General features: G+C 48.1%; 2 protein-coding genes across 2 annotated transcripts; one reads left to right on the plus strand and one right to left on the minus strand.

Moving 5' to 3' along the window:
- Positions 1–554: 554 nt before the first annotated feature.
- On the minus strand, positions 555–3,504 carry LOC119326630 (protein NRT1/ PTR FAMILY 8.3-like). The gene is made up of 5 exons (XM_037600256.1): positions 3,039–3,504; positions 2,805–2,907; positions 2,498–2,715; positions 1,894–2,423; positions 555–1,633 (listed from the first exon to the last, which is right to left on the minus strand). The coding sequence occupies exons 1-5, from the start codon at positions 3,096–3,098 to the stop codon at positions 805–807; spliced, it is 1,740 nt and encodes a 579-aa protein (XP_037456153.1). The 5' UTR covers positions 3,099–3,504; the 3' UTR covers positions 555–804.
- Positions 3,505–21,728: 18,224 nt separating this feature from the next.
- LOC119321068 lies at positions 21,729–22,515 on the plus strand. Its single transcript, XM_037594917.1, has 3 exons — positions 21,729–21,841; positions 21,928–22,015; positions 22,130–22,515. The coding sequence occupies exons 2-3, from the start codon at positions 21,943–21,945 to the stop codon at positions 22,372–22,374; spliced, it is 318 nt and encodes a 105-aa protein (XP_037450814.1). The 5' UTR covers positions 21,729–21,841; positions 21,928–21,942; the 3' UTR covers positions 22,375–22,515.
- The last annotated feature ends 512 nt before the right edge of the window (positions 22,516–23,027 follow it).

Genomic DNA, 23,027 nt, shown 5'->3' on the forward strand with positions numbered 1-23,027 from the left:
ACTACAGGACTCGTATATGCTCATTACAATAATCCTGAAGCTGTCATTTTTGTTCGTGGTAGTTTTGGAACATGACATAACTTTTTTGCAAGGTTATGTTCTGCTAATAAATCTGCAACCATACCTGCAGGTTATATAGTTCCGGAGAAGTGCACAAAACAATTTTATTACTAGATTACGTTCTCGATTTATTGTGCTGCTAGATTATAAGTGGAAATGAATAGGCATAGTAACATCGATCGCGTCTCAGGATGATGCAACTGACCATATTTTATTTTGAGGGAACGCCTCCCGGTGCTCATCATACAGAGGCCCAAGCCTCCCAGTTTGTGAGCTTCAGTCTACTGTCCTACAATTGACTATGAAAGTAGCCTTAAAGACGATCAGAATATTCTATCACAACAACCCCCTAACTGGATCATCTTTATTAAGATTCTTTTCTCTCTCTTTTTGCGTGAAAAATTCCACTTTGAATGATCACATCAGTTAATCAAACTCTGATTTGCATCAAATAAACTTTTGAAGTTGTGACAGTGTAACCAGCTCGTGCGCCCACACCAAAGAACTTTATTAATTTTGTTTCAGATTCTTCTCTTGGCTTGGACTTGACTGTTAAGTACAGAGAATAGGCAGAGATAAAACTATATATACAATGATAAAGTTAAGTTTCGGTGTATCATGTATCACTCCGATGGAAATTTGGCAAATGTTGTGCACCGTCCACAGAAACTGCATAGAAGCCATCTTTGTTGCGGTATGATGGGGGAAGTCTTTAATCCCCTGCCCAGTGTCTACTATTTGGTGTCAAGAAGTTGTCTTCTCTCTATACCTCATGGAGTAGTGCACAAATTGCGCCAGATTCAGTAAGCTAAGAGCAGCCATCATCCAGAAGAAATAGTCCAAATGCCCTTCATTCAGATTATCCGGGATCCATCCAGGAGCATCATCGTGCGCCGTGGCCACCGCAACAACACTAAATACGAGCGCGTTGAAGTAAGCTGCGGACGCAACTGCAAGCTGTGCGAATGCTGCACAAAGGCTCTTCATGGTGTAAGGGGCCTCATCGTAGAAGAACTCCATCATGCCGATTCCTGCGAAAACCCCGGCTGCACCATGCATTACATATGCAGGCACTTGCCACAGAATGCTCACTGGCACGGGCACATTCTGGTCTCTCAGGCCGCTAGCTTGTGCGGTCGCCAATCTCTTCATCTCGAGCATTGCTGAGTAGATCATGGTCAGCATGGACAGCGCAAAGCCAATTCCAAGGCGCTGCGTCTGTGAGAAGCCCTTCGCCTTGCCAGTATAACGCCGCGCGAGTGGCACTAGCATGGATTCGTAGATGAAAACCCCGATAAGGACGCTGAACACGCTGACAATAGAGAGGGAGGCAGGTGGGATTGCGAACTGGCCGACGTGGTTGTCCATGACCATCCCCTGCTCGATAAACGTCGATGCGGTCTGCCCAGCGACTGCGTAGAAGATCACGAACGACGCCCAGACGTGGAACATCCGTAGCAGTATCTTCAACTCCTCAACTTGGGTCACTGTGCAGAGACTCCATGAACACAACGGCAACACCATGCATGTCTGGTCTAACGGGGGCGGCACAGTGGCAGCCTTGTCTAGAAACCTGAAGATTGCAATCACATAATTATAACTTGTAGATATAAGAGGTAAGCTCTCGCATTTAAGTTTACTCATAGATGCAGTCTCTAGATATGGTTTCATAGCAAATTTCTGATATCTTTTGTACTTGCAAATAAGATGTCACAGCTCACAAGTGAATTATTGTCTTGCACCAAAAGATGTCATAGCTCAATGAAAATGACTTGTTTTTAATTGTCAAATTTAGACAATAGGTTGACTTGAGTAATGCAATAATTGGAGTACCTGAATTGACTTGTATGCTGAATTTTGTGACTTGATTCAGCTGATGATGACGAACTGGCCAGCTCGTACAAGAGTGAGATATCATCTGGCAGTTGCACATGCCACTTCCTGACGGCCGCAACGAGCACCTGACAGATACTCGTGAATGGGCTTGCTCTCAGTTTCCTGAACCTGTACACTCTGGAGCCACCAACAAATACTGCTAGGCCCAAGGTCATGAGCACCGTTGGGATTGCAAAACTGAGCCCCCACCCACCATTGTCCTGCAGCCAAACAAGCAGTGTGCTTGACAGAAGGGAGCCGAGATTGAGCAGGAAGTAGTACCAGTTGAAGAAGGAGCCCTTCTTCTCCAGCTCCGTCAGGTCTCCACTGTCGAATTGGTCGGCACCGAAGGCTGACGCACAGGGTTTAATGCCACCGGTCCCAAGTGCGGCAAGATAGAGTCCCAGGTACACCACCACAGTACGATGAACATCACCATGGTAGTAGGATGTCGGGACTGATGCTGCAACTGTGAGCACGAGCATTCCCTGTCAAAGTGAAAGTGTTCAGAGCTGCAATTGTCATACAGATCTGGTCGGTTAGCTGTGCTAGCTGTACTTACGATGGTGTGGACTGGAAGGGAAACAACTATCGTCCAGTATCTTCCCAGATATGAGTCCGCCAAGAAGGCCCCAATAAGTGGTGTGAGGAAGCATGCGCCGACCCAGGCAGAGACATCCCGCGCAGCAGCGACCTTGCTTTCGTGGAGCACGGTGGCGAGGTAGGTTACCAAGTTGGTCGCGATTGCGTAGAAGGCGATGCATTCGCAGAACTCGACACCTGAGATGCGTTGAGGTGGTCAGCAGTAAAAAGAGAAGAAGAGAAAAAACAGGGGCAGTTTGCACGAGTGAATTGCTGTTGTCTGGTACCTAAAATCATGTAGCACGCCCCCCAATTGCCTGTGTTGCACTTCAGAGCAGGCTGATTGTTGATGTCAACAGATCCATCGCCGGTGTATTCTGAACCTACATCCTACATCGCAGTACCAGGATATCCAGTTTGGAAATTTGCAACTGTAAATCTCTCGCGGAGGACCGACAAGAACTGAAGAATTACACGTGCTAACTGAAATTATTCTCATATATACTAGTGTTGGGCAGTACCTGATTATACGGTAGGAGATGAAGCAGGGGCCTCTCCTCGTCTGCTGCTGCTGCTTCCATGGCTGCTTACAAGATGGAGCAGATGAGGGTTAAGGGGTGGAGCTCAGCACCTAAAAGTTACCTGCATGTGCTCTTGTCTACTTTTGTTCTGAAGAGTGGTAGGTTGCCTATCAGTTATCACTAAGATATGGTAAAAAGGTGGCACGCTCATTCCAAATCAAGGGATCGCGTGTGTTGTGACCGCATTTTCTAGTGATTGAACTATGATTAAAGGGTTCGATGTTAGCTACAGACCACAGTGCTGTCTCTATTCGCCTACATCAGGACCCATGGCCATGCCATCTCCTCTCCCTCTCACTCACTCATTAGCAGCAGTGCTATTCTCCAACTTCTGTAGGGGACTAGGAGGTAAATTTTTTTCTTTGATTCTGTTCAGAACTAGTATATATGTCGACCTGACTGTACTTTTGAAACCACAAGGAGCAGACACACACCTTTGCAAATGCAATCAATGGCGCTGGTGGTTGTCTACTTAGAGGATTGGTTATGTTGGAGGGGCGGAGCAGATGGTTACCGAAAAAGGGTTTCCCGCCGCTTTGTATTCCAAAGCATCAACACCGATACAGAGTAGACGCTGGGGCGAGCAGCACAACAAGCCAAAGAAAAAGAAAAAGAAACAATGCCAACACCGGCAGCTCGACAGACGCGAATGACCTACAACCGCTGTGCCCTCCGAAAACTACCACCACGATCCTAGGTTCCGATCCTCCAAGTATCAAGCAGCACCTCCAGGAAGGAAACGACGCCGACGACGCTGCTGCCCGGACGAATCCTAGGGTTTCCCCGGCACACGGAGGGTAGAGGGGAATGAAGACCACCGGCACCCTCCAGGGAGGAATGGTGGCACCCGCAGGCGTCACCGCACCGGAGCCGGAAGATCCGGCAAGGATTTCTCCCCACTCCAAACCCCACCGCCCAACCAGATCGGAGCCAACCACCCAGCTCTCCGTCGACCACCTTGCGCCACCACGGTTGCGCCACCACCCATGCCGCCTCACTGCGAACGCTACCACGAGGCCAAGAGACCCGAAGAGAAACGCCAAACGACGGAAGCAGCGGCACCGCTACCGAGCGGGAGGGACCCACCTCCCCCGCCAACGTGCGCCCCAGCACCATCGCGGTCGCCGGCCGGACGCGGCAGCGGGGCACACTAGGCCACCCCTGGCCCGGCTAGACCCAAACGGGCCCGCAAAGCCCCAACGTCCACGCTGCAGCAATTCTGTATCCGCGTCGCCAGCCCGCCGCCGCTCGTCGCCACGCCCCAGCCTCCTGGAGGTCGCGCCGCAGGCTCACCCCGCCGCCGGCCCGCCCGGGCACATGGGGCCCGAAGGGCCCAGATCTGGGTCGAGCGGGCGCCGCCAGGACGCGCCGCCGCGCTACCCCGCCACCAACGGCGACGCTGCCGTCCAGCCATCCGCCCGCGCAGCGCCAGGACCCCGCCGCCATGCCGGACCGCCGCCGCCTAGGGACACCCCCCAGCCCGCTCCGTCCCGCGCCAGAGAAAGCCGAGAGGGGAAAAGCGCGGGGGCCGCCGCCGCCAGCGTTGCCCGGGCCAGGCCCGGCGGCGAGCGCCAACGACGGCGGCAGGGAGGGAAGGAGGAGGGTGGGCCGCTGGAGAAAGAGATCGGGGCGCAGCCGGTCGCCCGCGGGGGCGACGCGGTCGCGAGAGCCCGAGAGGGAGTGTGATTACCGCTGCAACCGATTTCAACGAGGAGCAGATGGTTAAAACAAATAGATGGACGAAAATTTGAAAGGTGAAGTCGTGGAGGGATGGCGATGGTGAGTCCATCCATATCTAGTAGGGTCCAGAAGATGTTCCACCTGCAGCACAAAGCCAGCTCTTTTCTGCTTGCTATTGCCTCAGGTATTTTCATTAATCTATGAATATATAGGAGCACGTGTGTAGGCTGAACAACACTAATAAGAAATTAAGAATCATTAAACAACCCTCTAAACTTGGAAGAAAAGAGGTGATGATGTCCTGTCGAACTCCTTCCAACAACTTTAGGCCCATCATTACCAAATGCCAAAAGTTACGATCTGGTTGGTGAGCTCGGATCCTCTCAAGGGAGGCAGGCTAGTGATTCTCTCTCACATATGATGGTCTATATTGTTACTGAATTCTCCCAAATACAATTTAGAGGAGAAATTTGCTTAATTATATCTATATTTATGGTTCATAATTTGTTTGTGCTCATGATAATTCTCATGGAATTTATATTGTTGAGTTTGCTTTCAATACTTATAATTGTTATGAAAGAGGAAAGAATAACAACTCCAAGAGCCCTCTCTATGTTCCTAACAGGCTACAATTGTAAGAAACTTATTTTGTCGTGCATTGATCTTCACTATATGTTACTGATCTATTTTTTTATGCCATGCCAATACATAGGAAAGACGTTAGACTTTAATATTACACTAGAAGCCGTAGGGCGCGCTTTGCTGCGCCGCATTGGGCCCATGCGTGTCCAATTAAAAAGGATGGAAATGCATGGATTGGCTAGTCTAGCCAGGCTGTTCCATTTTAATTGCACCACCCTGTAATTACGTTAGTTTCTCTTGTCACGAATCGAGGAAAGACTCCTCTGTTTCATTTACAGGCCTTAGAAATAGGGACACACTATTGTTGCTAGGAGGCCGAATAAACCCGGACGAGGGAGTAGTCATTAAATTTATCTAGGTATCTGTAATTTGAGTTTGTGGCCTTGTATAAGGGAATGGATGGAGTATCATATGTTGGTATCATATAGGATTACATTTATTGTCATGCATGACACAAAATAGCACATCATTTAATATGATACGGTATCATGATAGTATGATACTCAAGCTTATCTTTCTTCATTTAATTCTATGTCACCTCATCAAAATTGCTTAGTTGACGTGCATGATACTACCTATGATACTCCCATTCCGATCTGCCTTAGCAGGCGCAGGTCTCTGGCCCTGGAACGATCTTTGACTCCGTCTGGGAGTTGCTGCTGTTTTTTGTTGGTCTCAATCGTAGCAGACACCGATCCATCCTCGGATGGGTCGCCACAGACGTGTGCGGCGGCGCATACGATGAAACCCTAGCTTCTCTTAAACTTAACCTTGTATATTCGGTTTCAGCTGCTTGTTGATGGTGTGAATTCCTTTGTAATGGCTCTTCCTCACCGGTCAATCGCAAGCTTCTCGACCCTAAAGAGCTCCCTTCAAGAACGTAACACCATCGTGTGAAGGCCCCATGGTGGCGCCAACTATCGTAGTTTTGTCGACAGATGTCCTAGTGTGAGGACTTAGTCGTGAGGCCACCACAACTAGGTAATAGATTAAACGGGGTTGATCGGAATCGAGAGACACGAGATTTTACTCAGGTTCGGCCCCTCACGGTGGAGGTAAAAGCCTACATCCTGCTTGATTGATATTGATGGTGATGATGGTCTCGGTTACAAGGGCGGTGTTTTGCTACCTCTATCTCGAGAGCATCTACTTTGATCTTGTATAAGACTTGTCTGTCTGTCTAAACTTCTCCCTCTTGGGGTGTCCTGCCCCTCCTTATATAAGTTGAAGGGGCGGCTTACATGTAGAGTCCTAGTAGAATTAGGACTAGTCTATTTTCTATTAAAAGTGGAATCCTAGTCTTATTTCCCTTGTAAGGAAAATGTTCCTTATACCTTTCCTCTCAAGCCGGCCCACCGAAAACCGTACCCTGAGACGGCCTTCTTGTTAAGTCGCCTTCTGGGCCTTTGAGTCTTTTCATTCGTCTGAGCCGCCTACCGGGTCACTAGTGAGTCGTCATGTTCAACCGGGTCACCAGTGAGTCGTCAAGATCGGTCGGGTCACCAGTGAGTCACCAAGTTCCGACCGGGTCATATTTCCGGTCGGGTTCTACTGCGGGGTATATCCCCGACAACTACCAAAAGGCAACATCATAGATATAAGATTTAGGATACCGCCATACCATAGTCTCAGTGTTCTGGTCTCAGTGACCTTTATCATTTCATAGAGCTTCGGGAACTCCAATTCCCAGTTTGTGGCATGTGAGCAACACCCAACTGCTACCCTTTGAAATTCTAGGACAACCACCCTCAATTGCTTCTTAATGGAGTACTCCTTCTCAATGTAATTGTTCCCAAGGTTGCTTGCCCCAGCCTTCCTCCAAACAAACACATGGACCCGATTCAACATCCAAAATGCATAATGTTGCACTTTGTTCAACGCACTTACACTACCTTGACTCCGCCGCGGATCCGGCCATGGGTTCAGCTCAATCACTGGCATAATAGAATCATCCCCTGACAGTAACAACATAGTGCATGTTTCTGGTGGCAGCCATGACGGCTGGCCTACTCCCCTAGCACAGAGGTGCACTTGCGGAGATGGCAGCCATGCTTGGGATGCGACCACCTTCATTGATTGTGAACACGGTAACACTGCACAACAATTCTTCTTGCACCACCTGACCTGGGCGACCTTGGCAAAGGTGGTGACCTCATCGCCATCCCAACCGATTCGTTCTTGCACAAGGAAATACGATGGTGGTTTTGGTGGGGCGCTGGTTTGATGATCGCCAAACAACAACAGTGAAAGCATGGCGCTGGACCATAGGTCTGCGTAGGCCTCTGCCTGGAGCCAGAATGGTGCGACCATGGTGGGTGCCAGAGTGGCCCCGAGATCATCCTCCATGGCAAGTGGAACCTTTGTCACATAATGGCTGACGGTGTCAAGGCTGACAATGTGGTTCTCATCTGCAACCTGATATGTGAACGAGGTTGTAGTGGGTGCTGCAGAATTGCGAATGAGCGTCAGTTTAGCTGCTAGATGCGGTGAAGACCTTGGTGTAGTGGTGGTTGGGGATGCTGAGAGTGGCATGTTGACAACCTAGCCCGGGCCATCTTTCAAATGGGTGGTAGGCATCGACGCAGCCAGGTACTTGCCGTCAATGATGTCGGTGTTGTGGTTTGTGTCAAGCACCATGGTCAGTGTCAGAGCAGCAAAACTGTTGGCATTGACGTTGCAGTCTGCACTGCACATCACTGGGGTAGTTAGCTCAGGGGATCGGAGATGATGTTGAGGGCCTCGGTAGGCATGCGACCGTGTACCCCACATGGTTGTACATCCATCGCCATGCTCCTCGGTACCCATCGCCTCATCCTTCAAGATCTCTTCCTCCCTTATTCGAGCAAGGCACGGCGCTCTGGTGATGCTAGGTGGAGATTGTCATTTCACGGCTGCTTGAATATTCTTGTGCAAGCCCTTGATGTACTAGTAGATGAAGCACTTCATGCTTAGGCTAGGGTTGAGATGTAGCACATGGTGTAGACACTCCCAAAACATCACCGTATACTCAGCCACGGTTTCCATCTGCATCGACTCGAGCAGTGAGCGCATGCGCAGGTCGAACTCACTCTCAGGCATTTCATCGAACATGTGGTAGACAAAAACTGGTGTGGTGATTCCAGGACGAGTCGAAAAGGAGTGGGGGCAAGTCTGTGAAGGAAATATGCCCTAGAGGCAATAATAAAGTTATTATTTATTTCCTCATATCATGATAAATGTTTATTATTCATGCTAGAATTGTATTAATCGGAAACATGATACATGTGTGAATACATAGACAAACATATAGTCACTAGTATGCCTCTACTTGACTAGCTCATTAATCAAAGATGGTTATGTTTCCTAACCATAGACATGTGTTGTCATTTGATTAATGGGATCACATCATTAGAAGAATGATGTGATTGACATGACCCATTCCGTTAGCCTAGCACTTGATCGTTTAGTATACTGCTATTGCTTTCTTCATGACTTATACATGTTCCTGTAACTATGAGAAATATGCAACTCCCGTTTACCGGAGGAACACTTTGGGTACTACCAAACGTCACAACGTAACTGGGTGATTATAAAGGAGTACTACAGGTGTCTCCGAAGGTACATGTTGAGTTGGCGTATTTCGAGATTAGGTTTTGTCACTCCGGTTGTCGGAGAGGTATCTCTGGGCCCTCTCGGTAATGCACATCATTATAAGCCTTGCAAGCAATGCGACCAAATGAATTGGTTATGGGATGATGCATTACGGAACGAGTAAAGAGACTTACCGGTAACGAGATTGAACTAGGTATTGGATACCGACGATCAAATCTCGGGCAAGTAACATACCGATGACAAAGGGAACAACGTATATTGTTATGCGGTTTGACCGATAAAGATCTTCGTAGAATATGTAGGAACCAATATGGGCATCCAGGTCCCGCTATTGGTTATTGACCGAGAATGGTTCTAGGTCATGTCTACATAGTTCTCGAACCCGTAGGGTCCGCACGCTTAACGTTACGATGACAGTTTTATTATGAGTTTATAAGTTTTGATGTACCGAAGTTTGTTCGGAGTCCCGGATGTGATCACGGACATGACGAGGAGTCTCGAAATGGTCGAGACATAAAGATTGATATATTGGAAGCCTATGTTTGGACATCGGAAAGGTTCCGGGTGAAATCGGGATTTTATCGGAACACCGGGGGGTTACCGGAACCCTCCCGGGGGTTAATGGGCCTTAGTGGGCCATGAGGGAGAAGAGGAGGGCCGGCCAGGGCAGGCCGCACGCTCCCTCCCCCCTAGTCCGAATAGGACAAGGAAGGGGGGGGGGCGGCGCCCCCCTTTCCTCTTTCCCCTCCCCCCTTTCCTTCTCCACCAAGGCAAGAGGGGGAAGTCCTACTCCCGGTGGGAGTAGGACTCCTCCAGGCGCACCCCAAAGGGGCCGGCCGCACCTCCCCCTCCCTCCTTTATATACGGGGGCAGGGGGCACCCCATAACACACAAGTTGATCTACGGATCGTTCCTTAGCCGTGTGCGGTGCCCCCCTCCACCATATTCCACCTCGGTCATATCGTCGCGGAGTTTAGGCAAAGCCCTGCGCCAGTAGAGCATCATCATCGTCACCACGCCGTCGTGCTGACGGAACTCATCCCCGAAGCTTTGCTGGATCGAAGCCCGGGGATCGTCATCGAGCTGAACGTGTGCTGAACTCGGAGGTGCCGTACGTTCGGTGCTTGGATCGGTCGGATCGTGAAGACATACGACTACATCAACCGCATTGTCATAACGCTTCCGCTTACGGTCTACGAGGGTACGTGGACGGACACTCTCCCCTCTCGTTGCTATGCCATCACCATGATCTTGCGTGTACGTAGGAATTTTTTTGAAATTACTACGTTCCCCAACAGTGGCATCCGAGCATAGGTTTTATGCGTTGATGTTATATGCACGAGTAGAACACAAGTGAGTTGTGGGCGATATAAGTCATACTGCTTACCAGCATGTCATACTTTGGTTCAGCGGCATTGTGAGATGAAGCGGCCCGGACCGACATTACGCGTACGCTTACGCGAGACTGGTTTCACCGCTACGAGCACTCGTTGCTTAAAGGTGACCGGCGGGTGTCTGTCTCTCTCACTTTAGTTGAATCGAGTGTGGCTACGCCCGGTCCTTGCGAAGGTTAAAACATCACCAACTTGACAAACTATCGTTGTGGTTTTGATGCGTAGGTAAGAACGGTTCTTGCTAAGCCCGTAGCAGCCACGTAAAAATTGCAACAACAAAGTAGAGGACGTCTAACTTGTTTTTGCAGGGCATGTTGTGATGTGATATGGTCAAGATGTGATGCTATATTTTATTGTATGAGATGATCATGTTTTGTAACCGAAGTTATCGGCAACTGGCAGGAGCCATATGGTTGTCGCTTTATTGTATGAAATGCAAACGCCTTGTAATTGCTTTACTTTATCACTAAGCGGTAGCGATAGTCGTAGAAGCAATAGATGGCGTAACGACAACGATGCTACGATGGAGATCAAGGTGTCGCGCCGGTGACGATGGTGATCACGACGGTGCTTCGAAGATGGAGATCACAAGCACAAGATGATGATGGCCATGTCATATCACTTATATTGATTGCATGTGATGTTTATCCTTTATGCATCTTATCTTGCTTTGATTGACGGTAGCATTTTAAGATGATCTCTCACTTAATAATCAAGAAGTGTTCTCCCTGAGTATGCACCGTTGCGAAAATTCTTCGTGCTGAGACACCACGTGATGATCGGGTGTGATAGGCTCTACGTTCAAATACAACGGGTGCAAAACAGTTGCACACGCGGAATACTTAGGTCATACTTGACGAGCCTAGCATATACAGATATGGCCTCGGAACACGGAGACCGAAAGGTCGAACGTGAATCATATAGTAGATATGATCAACATAGTGATGTTCACCATTGAAACTACTCCATCTCACGTGATGATCGTGTTGGAAATATGCCCTAGAGGCAATAATAAAAGCATTATTAATATATTTCCTTGTTCATGATAATTGTCTTTTATTCATGCTATAATTGTATTATCCGGAAATCGTAATACACGTGTGAATACATAGACCATAACATGTCCCTAGTGAGCCTCTAGTTGACTAGCTCGTTGGTCAACAGATAGTCATGGTTTCCTGACTATGGACATTAGATGTCATTGACAATGGGATCACATCATTAGGAGAATGATGTGATGGACAAGACCCAATCCTAAGCATAGCACAAGATCGTGTAGTTCGTTTTGCTAGAGCTTTTTCATTGTCAAGTATCTCTTCCTTAGACCATGAGATCGTGTAACTCCCGGATACCGTAGGAGTGCTTTGGGTGTACCAAACGTCACAACGTAACTGAGTGACTATAAAGGTGCACTACAGGTATCTCCGAAAGTGTCTGTTGGGTTGACACGGATCGAGACTGGGATTTGTCACTCCGTATGACGGAGAGGTATCTCTGGGCCCACTCGGTAATGCATCATCATAATGAGCTCAAAGTGATCAAGTGTTTGGTCACGGGATCATGCATTACGGTACGAGTAAAGTGACTTGCCGGTAACAAGACTGAACGAGGTATTGGGATACCGACGATCGAGTCTCGGGCTTGTAACGTACCGATTGACAAAGGGAATACTATACGGGGTTGCTTGAATCCTCGACATCGTGGTTCATCCGATGACATCATCAAGGAGCATGTGGGAGCCAACATGGGTATCCAGATCCCGCTGTTGGTTATTGATCTGGGAGCCGTCTCGGTCATGTCTGCGTGTCTCCCGAACCCGTAGGGTCTACACACTTAAGGTTCGGTGACGCTAGGGTTATTAGGAAGACTTGTATGTGATTACCGAATGTTGTTCGGAGTCTCGGATGAGATCCCGGACGTCACGAGGAGTTCCGGAATGGTCCGGAGGTAAAGATTTATATATGGGAAGCTGTCATACGGACACCGGAAGGTTTCGGGGGCATATCGGTATTGTACCGGGGCCACCGGAAGGGTTCCGGGGGTCCACCGGGAGGGGCCACCCCTCCCGGGGGGCCACATGGGCTGCGTGGGGCAAGAGCCAGCCCCTGGAGGGCTGGGCGCGCCCCGCTGGGCCCATGCGCCTAGGGTTGGGGGGGGGGAACCCTAGAGGGGGCGCCCCCTTGCTTGGGGGGCAAGTCCCCCCTCCCTGGCCGCCGCCCCCCCTCTAGATCCCATCTAGAGGGGCCGGCCCCCCTTGCCCCTTCCCCTATAAATAAAGGGGTGAGGGGAGGGCTGATTACCTAAGCCAAGGCGCAGCCCCTCCCCTCCCCAACACCTCTCCTCCTCCGTACGTGCTTGGCAAAGCCCTGTCGGAGTACTGCTACACCAACAACACCACGCCGTCGTGCTGCCGTTGGAGCTGTCTTCCTCAACCTCTTCTTCCTCCTTGCTGGATCAATACGGAGGAGACGTCATCCGTACCGTACGTGTGTTGAACGCGGAGGTGCTGTCCGTTCAACACTTGGTCATCGGTGATCTGAATCACGGCGAGTACGACTCCATCATCTCCATCCCCTTGAAAGCTTCCGCACTCGATCTACAAGTGGTATGTAGATGCAAACTCACTCCCTTGACTCATTGCTTAGATGAACTCATAGATGGATCTTGGTGAAACCGTAGGAAAATTTTTAATTTTCTGCAACGTTCCCCAACAAATCGGACATGGTTTAGTTGATTTGGATCACGTGATCACTTAGATGACTAGAGAGATGTCTGTATAAGTGGGAGTTCTTAAGTAATATGATTAATTGAACTTAAATTTATCATGAACTTAGTACCTGATAGTATTTTGCTTGTCTATGTTTGTTTGTAGATAGATGGCTCGTGCTGTTGTTCCGTTAAATTTTAATGCGTTCCTTGAGAAAGCAAAGTTGAAAGATGATGGTAGCAATTACACGGACTGGGTCCATAACCTGAGGATTATCCTCATTGCTGCACAGAAAAGTTACGTCCTGGAAGCACCGCTGGGTGCCAGGCCTGCTGCTGATGTAACTGACGACGTTAAGAACGTCTGGCAGAGCAAAGCTGATGACTACTCGATAGTTCAGTGTGCCATGCTTTACGGCTTAGAACCGGGTCTTCAACGACATTTTGAACGTCATGGAGCATATGAGATGTTTCAGGAGTTGAAGTTAATATTTCAAGCAAATGCCCGGATTGAGAGATATGAAGTCTCCAATAAGTTCTATAGCTGCAAGATGGAGGAGAATAGTTCTGTCAGTGAACACATACTCAAAGTGTCTGGGTATAATAATCAATTGATTCAACTGGGTGTTAATCTTCCTGATGATAGTGTCATTGACAGAATTCTCCAATCACTGCCACCAAGCTACAAGAGCTTCGTGATGAACTATAATATGCAAGGGATGAACAAAACTATTCCCGAGCTCTTCGCAATGCTAAAAGTTGTGGAAGTAGAAATCAAAAAGGAGCATCAAGTGTTGATGGTTAACAAGACCACCAGTTTCAAGAAAAAGGGCAAAGGGAAGAAGAAGGGGAACTTTAAAAAGAACAGCAAGCAAGTTGCTGCTCAAGAGAAGAAACCCAAGTCTGGACCTAAACCTGAAACTGAGTGCTTCTACTGCAAGCAGACTGGACACTGGAAGCGAAACTGCCCCAAGTATTTGGCGGATAAGAAGGATGGCAAAGTGAACAAAGGTATATGTGATATACATGTTATTGATGTGTACCTTACTAATGCTCGCAGTAGCACCTGGGTATTTGATACTGGTTCTGTTGCTAATATTTGCAACTCGAAACAGGGACTACGAATTAAGCGAAGATTGGCTAAGGACGAGGTGACGATGCGCGTGGGAAATGGTTCCAAAGTCGATGTGATCGCGGTCGGCACGCTACCTCTACATCTACCATCGGGATTAGTTTTAGACCTAAATAATTGTTATTTGGTGCCAGTGTTGAGCATGAACATTATACCTGGATCTTGTTTGATGCGAGACGGTTATTCATTTAAATCAGAGAATAATGGTTGTTCTATTTATATGAGTAATATCTTTTATGGTCATGCACCCTTGAAGAGTGGTCTATATTTATTGAATCTTGATAGTAGTGATACACATATTCATAGTGTTGAAACCAAAAGATGCAGAGTTGATAACGATAGTGCAACTTATTTGTGGCACTGCCGTTTAGGTCATATCGGTGTAAAGCGCATGAAGAAACTCCATACTGATGGGCTTTTGGAACCACTTGATTATGAATCACTTGGTACTTGCGAACCGTGCCTCATGGGCAAGATGACTAAAACGCCGTTCTCCGGAACTATGGAGCGAGCAACTGATTTGTTGGAGATCATACATACTGATGTTTGTGGTCCAATGAATATTGAGGCTCACGGCGGGTATCGTTATTTTCTCACCTTCACAGATGATTTGAGCAGATATGGGTATATCTACTTAATGAAACACAAGTCTGAAACATTTGAAAAGTTCAAAGAATTTCAGAGTGAAGTGGAAAATCATCGTAACAAGAAAATAAAGTTTCTACGATCTGATCGTGGAGGAGAATATTTGAGTTACGAGTTTGGTCTACACTTGAAACAATGCGGAATAGTTTCGCAACTCACGCCACCCGGAACACCACAACGAAATGGTGTGTCTGAACGTCGTAATCGTACTTTACTAGATATGGTGCGATCTATGATGTCTCTTACTGATTTACCGCTATCGTTTTGGGGTTATGCTTTAGAGACGGCCGCATTCACGTTAAATAGGGCATCATCAAAATCCGTTGAGACAACACCTTATGAACTGTGGTTTGGCAAGAAACCAAAGTTGTCGTTTCTTAAAGTTTGGGGCTGCGATGCTTATGTGAAGAAACTTCAACCAGATAAGCTCGAACCCAAATCGGAGAAATGTGTCTTCATAGGATACCCAAAAGAGACTATTGGGTACACCTTCTATCATAGATCTGAGGGCAAGATTTTCGTTGCTAAAATCGGATCCTTTCTAGAGAAGGAGTTTCTCTCGAAAGAAGTGAGTGGGAGGAAAGTAGAACTTGATGAGATAACTGTATCTACTCCCTTGTTGGAAAGTAGTTCATCACAAGAACCGGTTCCTGTGACAACTACACCAACTAGTGAGGAAGCTGATGATATTGATCATGAAACTTCAGATCAAGTTTCTACTGAACCTCGTAGGTCTACCAGAGTAAGATCCGCACCAGAGTGATACGGTAATCCTATTCTAGAAGTCATGTTACTTGACCATGATGAACCTACGAACTATGAGGAAGCGATGATGAGCCCAGATTCCGCAAAATGGCTAGAGGCCATGAAATCTGAGATGGGATCCATGTACAAAAACAAAGTATGGACTTTGGTTGACTTGCCCGATGATCGGCAAGCCATTGAGAATAAATGGATCTTTAAGAAGAAGACTGACGCTGATGGTAATATAACTGTCTATAAAGCTCGACTTGTTGTGAAAGGTTTTCGACAAGTTCAAGGGGTTGACTACGATGAGACTTTCTCACCCGTAGCGATACTTAAGTCTGTCCGAATCATGTTAGCTATTGCTGCATTTCATGATTATGAAATTTGGCAAATGGATGTCAAAACTGCATTCTTGAATGAATTTCTGGAATAAGAGTTGTATATGATGCAACCAGAAGGTTTTGTTGATCCAAAAGGTGCTAACAAAGTGTGCAAGCTCCAGCGATCCATTTATGGATTGGTGCAAGCATCTCGGAGTTGGAATAAACGCTTTGATAGTGTGATCAAAGCATATGGTTTTATACAGACTTTTGGAGAAGCCTGTATTTACAAGAAAGTGAGTGGGAGCTCTGTAGCATTTCTGATTTTATATGTAGATGACATATTATTAATTGGAAATGATATAGAATTTCTGGATAGCATAAAGGGATACTTGAATAAAAGTTTTTCAATGAAAGACCTCGGTAAAGCTGCTTACATATTGGGCATCAAGATCTATAGAGATAGATCAAGACGCTTAATAGGACTTTCACAAAGCACATACCTTGACAAAATTTTGAAAAAGTTCAAAATGGATCAGGCAAAGAAAGGTTTCTTGCCTGTGCTACAAGGTGTGAAGTTGAGTCAAACTCAATGCCCGACCACAGCAGAAGATAGAGAGAAAATGAAAGATGTTCCCTATGCTTCAGCCATAGGCTCTATCATGTATGCAATGCTGTGTACTAGACCTGACGTATGCTTAGCAATAAGCTTGGCAGGAAGGTACCAAACTAATCCAGGAGTGGATCACTGGACAGCGGTCAAGAACATCCTGAAATACCTGAAAAGGACTAAGGATATGTTTCTCGTATATGGAGGTGACAAAGAGCTAGTCGTAAATGGTTACGTTGATGCAAGCTTTGACACTGATCCGGACGATTCTAAATCGCAAACCGGATACGTGTTTTTATTAAACGGTGGAGCTGTAAGTTGGTGCAGTTCTAAACAAAAGCGTCGTGGCGGAATCTACATGTGAAGCGGAGTACATAGCTGCTTCTGAAGCAGAAAATGAAGGAGTCTGGATGAAGGAGTTCATTACTGATCTAGGTGTCATATCTAGTGCATCGGGACCAATGAAGATCTTCTGTGACAATACTGGCGCAATTGCTTTGGCAAAGGAATTCAGATTTCACAAGAGGACCAAGCACATCAAGAGACGCTTCAATTCCATTCGGGACCAAGTCCAAGTGGGAGACATAGAGATTTTCAAAATACATACGGATCTGAATGTTGCAGACCCATTGACTAAGCCTCTCTCACGAGCAAAACATGATCAACACCAAGACTCCATGGGTGTTAGAATCATTACTATGTAATCTAGATTATTGACTCTAGTGCAAGTGGGAGACTGAAGGAAATATGCCCTAGAGGCAATAATAAAGTTATTATTTATTTCCTCATATCATGATAAATGTTTATTATTCATGCTAGAATTGTATTAACCGGAAACATGATACATGTGTGAATACATAGACAAACATATAGTCACTAGTATGCCTCTACTTGACTAGCTCATTAATCAAAGATGGTTATGTTTCCTAACCATAGACATGTGTTGTCATTTGATTAATGGGATCACATCATTAGAAGAATGATGTGATTGACATGACCCATTCCGTTAGCCTAGCACTTGATCGTTTAGTATACTGCTATTGCTTTCTTCATGACTTATACATGTTCCTGTAACTATGAGAAATATGCAACTCCCGTTTACCGGAGGAACACTTTGGGTACTACCAAACGTCACAACGTAACTGGGTGATTATACAGGAGTACTACAGGTGTCTCCGAAGGTACATGTTGAGTTGGCGTATTTCGAGATTAGGTTTTGTCACTCCGATTGTCGGAGAGGTATCTCTGGGCCCTCTCGGTAATGCACATCATTATAAGCCTTGCAAGCAATGTGACCAAATGAATTGGTTATGGGATGATGCATTACAGAACGAGTAAAGAGACTTGCCGATAACGAGATTGAACTATGTATTGGATACCGACGATCAAATCTCGGGCAAGTAACATACCGATGACAAAGGGAACAACGTATATTGTTATGCGGTTTGACCGATAAAGATCTTCGTAGAATATGTAGGAACCAATATGGGCATCCAGGTCCCGCTATTGGTTATTGACCGAGAATGGTTCTAGGTCATGTCTACATAGTTCTCGAACCCGTAGGGTCCGCACGCTTAACGTTATGATGACAGTTTTATTATGAGTTTATAAGTTTTGATGTACCGATGTTTGTTCGGAGTCCCCCGGATGTGATCACGGACATGACGAGGAGTCTCGAAATGGTCGAGACATAAAGATTGATATATTGGAAGCCTATGTTTGGACATTGGAAAGGTTTCGGGTGAAATCGGGATTTTACCGGAACACCCAGGGGTTACCGGAACCCTCCCGGGGGTTAATGGGCCTTAGTGGGCCATGAGGGAGAAGAGGAGGACCGGCCAGGGCAGGCCGCGCGCCCCCTCCCCCCTAGTCCGAATAGGACAAGGAAGGGGGGGGGGCGGCGCCCCCCTTTCCTCTTTCCCCTCCCCCCTTTCCTTCTCCACCAAGGCAAGAGGGGGAAGTCCTACTCCCGGTGGGAGTAGGACTCCTCCAGGCGCACCCCAAAGGGGCCAGCCGCACCTCCCCCTCCCTCCTTTATATACGGGGCAGGGGGACACCCCATAACACACAAGTTGATCTACGGATCGTTCCTTAGCCGTGTGCGGTGCCCCCCCTCCACCATATTCCACCTCGGTCATATCGTCGCGGAGTTTAGGAGAAGCCCTGCGCCGGTAGAGCATCATCATCGTCACCATGCCGTCGTGCTGACGGAACTCATCCCCGAAGCTTTGCTGGATCGGAGCCCGGGGATCATCATCGAGCTGAACGTGTGCTGAACTCGGAGGTGCCGTACGTTCGGTGCTTGGATCGGTCGGATCGTGAAGACGTACGACTACATCAACCACGTTGTCATAATGCTTCCGCTTACGGTCTACGAGGGTACGTGGATGGACACTCTCCCCTCTCGTTGCTATGCCATCACCATGATCTTGCGTGTACGTAGGAAATTTTTTGAAATTACTATGTTCCCCAACAGTCTGTCACCAACCGCGCATATGAGGTGGAGCCATGGTGAGGATGGAGCGATGCCGCTACTGCGGGTGAACGCGACAGGTCCAACATGGGCGACCCCGCCGGAGACATCGCTGAGGCCGCCTTGCGGATGTCATCCACATCCGACCGGGTGGGGTCAATTTGCTTCTGCAAATCATGGTGGATTTGCTCGTTGAAGACGAGCTGCGCTCCCAGGCGCTTGTCTTTGGTAGTTATAGCCTCACTGAACCCGGTGAGGAGGCACGCGAGCAGCACCTTCAGTTCGTCGGTGTTCACGACCATGGTGGAGAGAACATGGCGGTCTAGGCAGATGGTTGGGTCGGCGCCATCGCGACTGTTGCCGAGGATCGAACCCAGCGATGGATTTCGAGCAGCCTATCGGAAGAAGCCGCAACAGATGCGATGGATGTTACCAATTGAGCGGACAAAAATCACTGGGCAATGGAATTTTTGAGTGGATCAACTGGCTCTGATTACCAAATTGTCACGACCCAATACAGAGATGGGACAAATAGACTGATCAACACCAATATTTGATACAAATCTGAAAGATACAAGGGAATTTGGGATAAGGAATTAGCGAAGAGGAGATGAGATACAATAATAGCAAGGGAAGAGGAACGAGAGCAGAGGACGAGAAGGTTTAAGACGATTTATTCATAGCGACTACTGGGCGCCGGCGCATCGGCTCAAATTTGGGTCGGTCAGCCTGCAGCCGCACGATTGCGTACAGCCTCACCGTTCGATATTCCCCCACAGCCTCACCGTATGCATCTCTCCTTCTTTTTCCCCTCGCTCCTCCTCACCTGCAGCTCCTCCGCCCCCCTCTCGCTCTGACTGGTCTTCCGCTCCTCAACTGCCCCCTCCTCTTGCGTTCGCATCGGATCTCGTCGCCGCCGGTTGCAGTTCGACGTCGGCCGTCGCTGCTAGCATGCAACTCCCATGGTCACCTGTTGCAGCTTTGTTTTTCTTGGTTGTAGCAAAACCAATCGCCGGTGGTAGCATCCCCGACCACGTTCAACGGACATGGTCAAAAAACTTGCCGAGCTACCCTGCGCCGTTGCAGCCACGTCGTCGCCGATCGACGCACCACTGCACGCGGTTGCAGCATCCACATTCTGTGGTTGCACCATGGAATGCTTCCGTGGACGCAGACCCACCCGTCGTCGTCGGGTAGCAGCCTCACCATTGCAGGTTGCAACCTTGCCGTCGTAGCCTCGCCGTCGTCGGGTAGCAGCCTCGTCGTTGGAGCTTGCAACCTTACCATCGTAGCCTCGTCGTCGCCGATAGCAGCCTCGCTGTTGCAGCTTGCAACCTTCTCGCTGTAGCCTCGCCGTTGCAACCTCGCCATCGCAGCCTCAACATCGTCGCCATTGAAGCTCTAGTAGTAGCAAATGACACCTCCGCTAGTAGCAAACTCTGAAACGGTTAAAGCAAAACAAAACTTCGCCGCCGCCGTGACCAACACCACCATGGTGGATTGTAGCAAAAGTTGTCTCCGGCTCCAGTAAAATTCAAACACGGTTGCAGCAAAAAAAAACATCACCGCTGTCTCGACCAACATCGCCGTGGTAGATGTAGCAAAAGTTGACTCCAGTTCCAACAAAAATCAAGCATAGTTCCAGCAAAAATCAACACAAATGCAGCTCGCATTCCCAACTATTCCAACTTTTTTTGGCGCCGCCGGTTGTAGCAAATGGAGACCACCGTTCCAGCAACGGTGGGTGCCAATTGTAGCACCATGGGAGTTTGAGGGTGCGTCTTCTCCAGCGCTGACGAGGTTCGGTCGCAGCTTTCCAGCATCTCACATCGAGGTTGCAGGTTTTTCCAGTAAGGCTCATTCACATCGCCCGTCAGCTCCACCACGTTGAGACAAGGTTGATCGGAGGAGGGTCGCTGATGGAGGCCCACGGCGGTGGCGCTCGGTAAGAGACCGCCGACGAGGAGAACGCCCGAAACCATGTCCGCGGTGGGAGAGAGAAAAGTACAGAGAAAGAGATATGGGTGTGTGAGAGAGAGAAGAATGGAGAAAAAGAGGTGGACGCGCGTGAGAGAGAGAGGATAGAAGATAAGGTGGGCCCCCACACTTACGTGTCAGACCTTAAATGGCTGGGAGCGCACGCGCGTGGACGCGACCGGCTGGGCATTCGGCCGGTGTGCCGATTGTAAACATTTCCCTTTATTCATTCCCTGCCTCCTTCCGTGCCTTCCTTCCTGTATATGTAGCCTTGTCTCCTTTGACTTTCATGTGGGACCAACCTCAAAGAGATATTCTACCACACAGCTGTGGGCTAGTGGATAGGCCGGGCATGACACTGGATTGGCGGTGGCCACCAGTCCAGTACCAATGTTTCCATGGACACCGAGTCGACCGGCTACAGAGGCTTGTGTGCCCGGATTGCCTGGCGAGGGATGCACCCATTTGGACCAGCCCGCTGTCACTTACAAGTTCCGTGGCGATGTTCGAAGATTTATCTTAAGTTGCTGCCAATAATGGCACGGCTTCAAAGATTTAAAAAAAGTCTGTCATCAGTTATTTGAAAAGTGGGTTGCGTAGCAGGCTCTGAACATGTACCATATGATTCAAAATTCTTCCAGTACCATGTCATGATCTATATTATCCAGACTTGCTTGTGAGAGCGCCCTTTCCATTTCTTGCCACATACGTAGCTTAGATAGGGGCGACATGTTCAGTGGGCCGGTGTGCCATCCTTGGCATTCCAAATCTGAAGAATTCTCAACCGTCAACATGGGCTCAACAATCGACCTTTTCTTTTACGTTTGTATGCTATCCTCCTAGTCCTGGGTGCATAAATACCACTCAGCCTATGCACCCAGAACCCACTAATCAAATCACTCGTCTAATCAGGGTAACTAGCTGGCAATGGAGATGTGCCAGAGGAAGAAGAAGCAGCTCGCCCCATTGCTGATCCTGGCCATGCTCATCATCGCCTCCTGTAAGTAAAAACCATCGATCAAATCGACCCCAGCTGTTATGAATTTGATTCAGATTTTCTTGGGATTTTCGCGTGGATTCATCTCATTTGAAGTTCTCGATCATGTGAGTTTAGTTGGGGTGGCGGTGGAGGGGAAGCCGGTGCACGACATGTACACGCCGTGGTGCATCGGGAAGTGCTACAAGACGGGCAACTGCATGCGCTGCTGCAAGCACTTCGGCCACATCCACGGCCGCTGCAGCCTCATACACGGCATGGGATGCTACTGCTGGTACGACCCCGCCGCCCTCCGCCGCCGCTACCACAAGCAGCAGACAGTGACCGCGCCGCCACCATCCGACCACCGTCTTCACGCATGACCTAGCCATGCATGCATGAGAATTATTATGTACTGCTCTGATCGAGCTCCACTTCAGATCGTGAATAAACGAACGCCATCATTATATTTTACTGTGGTCATCTATTCATCTTGATTGCCACTCTGTGAAAAAAGATACTCCATCTATATGACGTAATGTAAGATGTTTTTTGACATTATCTATCTCGAAGCAATAATGAGAAAAGCACCGAAAATGGCTAAGAGCACTTGCGGGCTCACCCCCGATATCTCACCATTAAATAAACATAGCGATCTGTATCACTATATTAGTATGCATGTATTAATGAGTTTAATTTGATGTATGATTTTTTAGAGAGGTAAATGATATGTATTCTTCCATACTCTTAATGATCTTTGACTCGGAATAAATGCATCTAGATGTGTCTGGCTGGACTAACATCGGCCCTACATTTTTTAGAGAAAATTAAGGCATCAGCTCGACTTTATAAATAAAGCCACGAGGCAGCATTCACCATAGGACAGACATAAGAGTAACAACGACACAAAAAGAGAATTTGAGAAACAAGAAGTACATGGCGCCCAGGCCAACAAATGGCACGCGGGCCAAGATAGGAAGACCAAGCCGACAAAAGGGACCACCAAGTTCCTCTAGCCGCCAGACTGGTATTGCGA

Source organism: Triticum dicoccoides, chromosome 6B, assembly GCF_002162155.2.
Source record: "Triticum dicoccoides isolate Atlit2015 ecotype Zavitan chromosome 6B, WEW_v2.0, whole genome shotgun sequence".
NCBI classification, from domain to species: Eukaryota; Viridiplantae; Streptophyta; class Magnoliopsida; order Poales; family Poaceae; genus Triticum; species Triticum dicoccoides.

Coding starts and splice junctions, on each gene's coding strand:
- LOC119326630 (XM_037600256.1), bottom strand. CDS start 3,098: ATGGAAGCAGCAGCAGCAGACGAGGAGAGGCCCCTGCTTCATCTCCTA. Junction 2,908..3,038: donor ATCTCCTACCGTATAATCAG/GTACTGCCCAAC, acceptor ACTGCGATGTAG/GATGTAGGTTCAGAATACAC. Junction 1,634..1,893: donor CAGCATACAAGTCAATTCAG/GTACTCCAATTA, acceptor TGCAATCTTCAG/GTTTCTAGACAAGGCTGCCA.
- LOC119321068 (XM_037594917.1), top strand. CDS start 21,943: ATGGAGATGTGCCAGAGGAAGAAGAAGCAGCTCGCCCCATTGCTGATC. Junction 22,016..22,129: donor CATGCTCATCATCGCCTCCT/GTAAGTAAAAAC, acceptor ATGTGAGTTTAG/TTGGGGTGGCGGTGGAGGGG.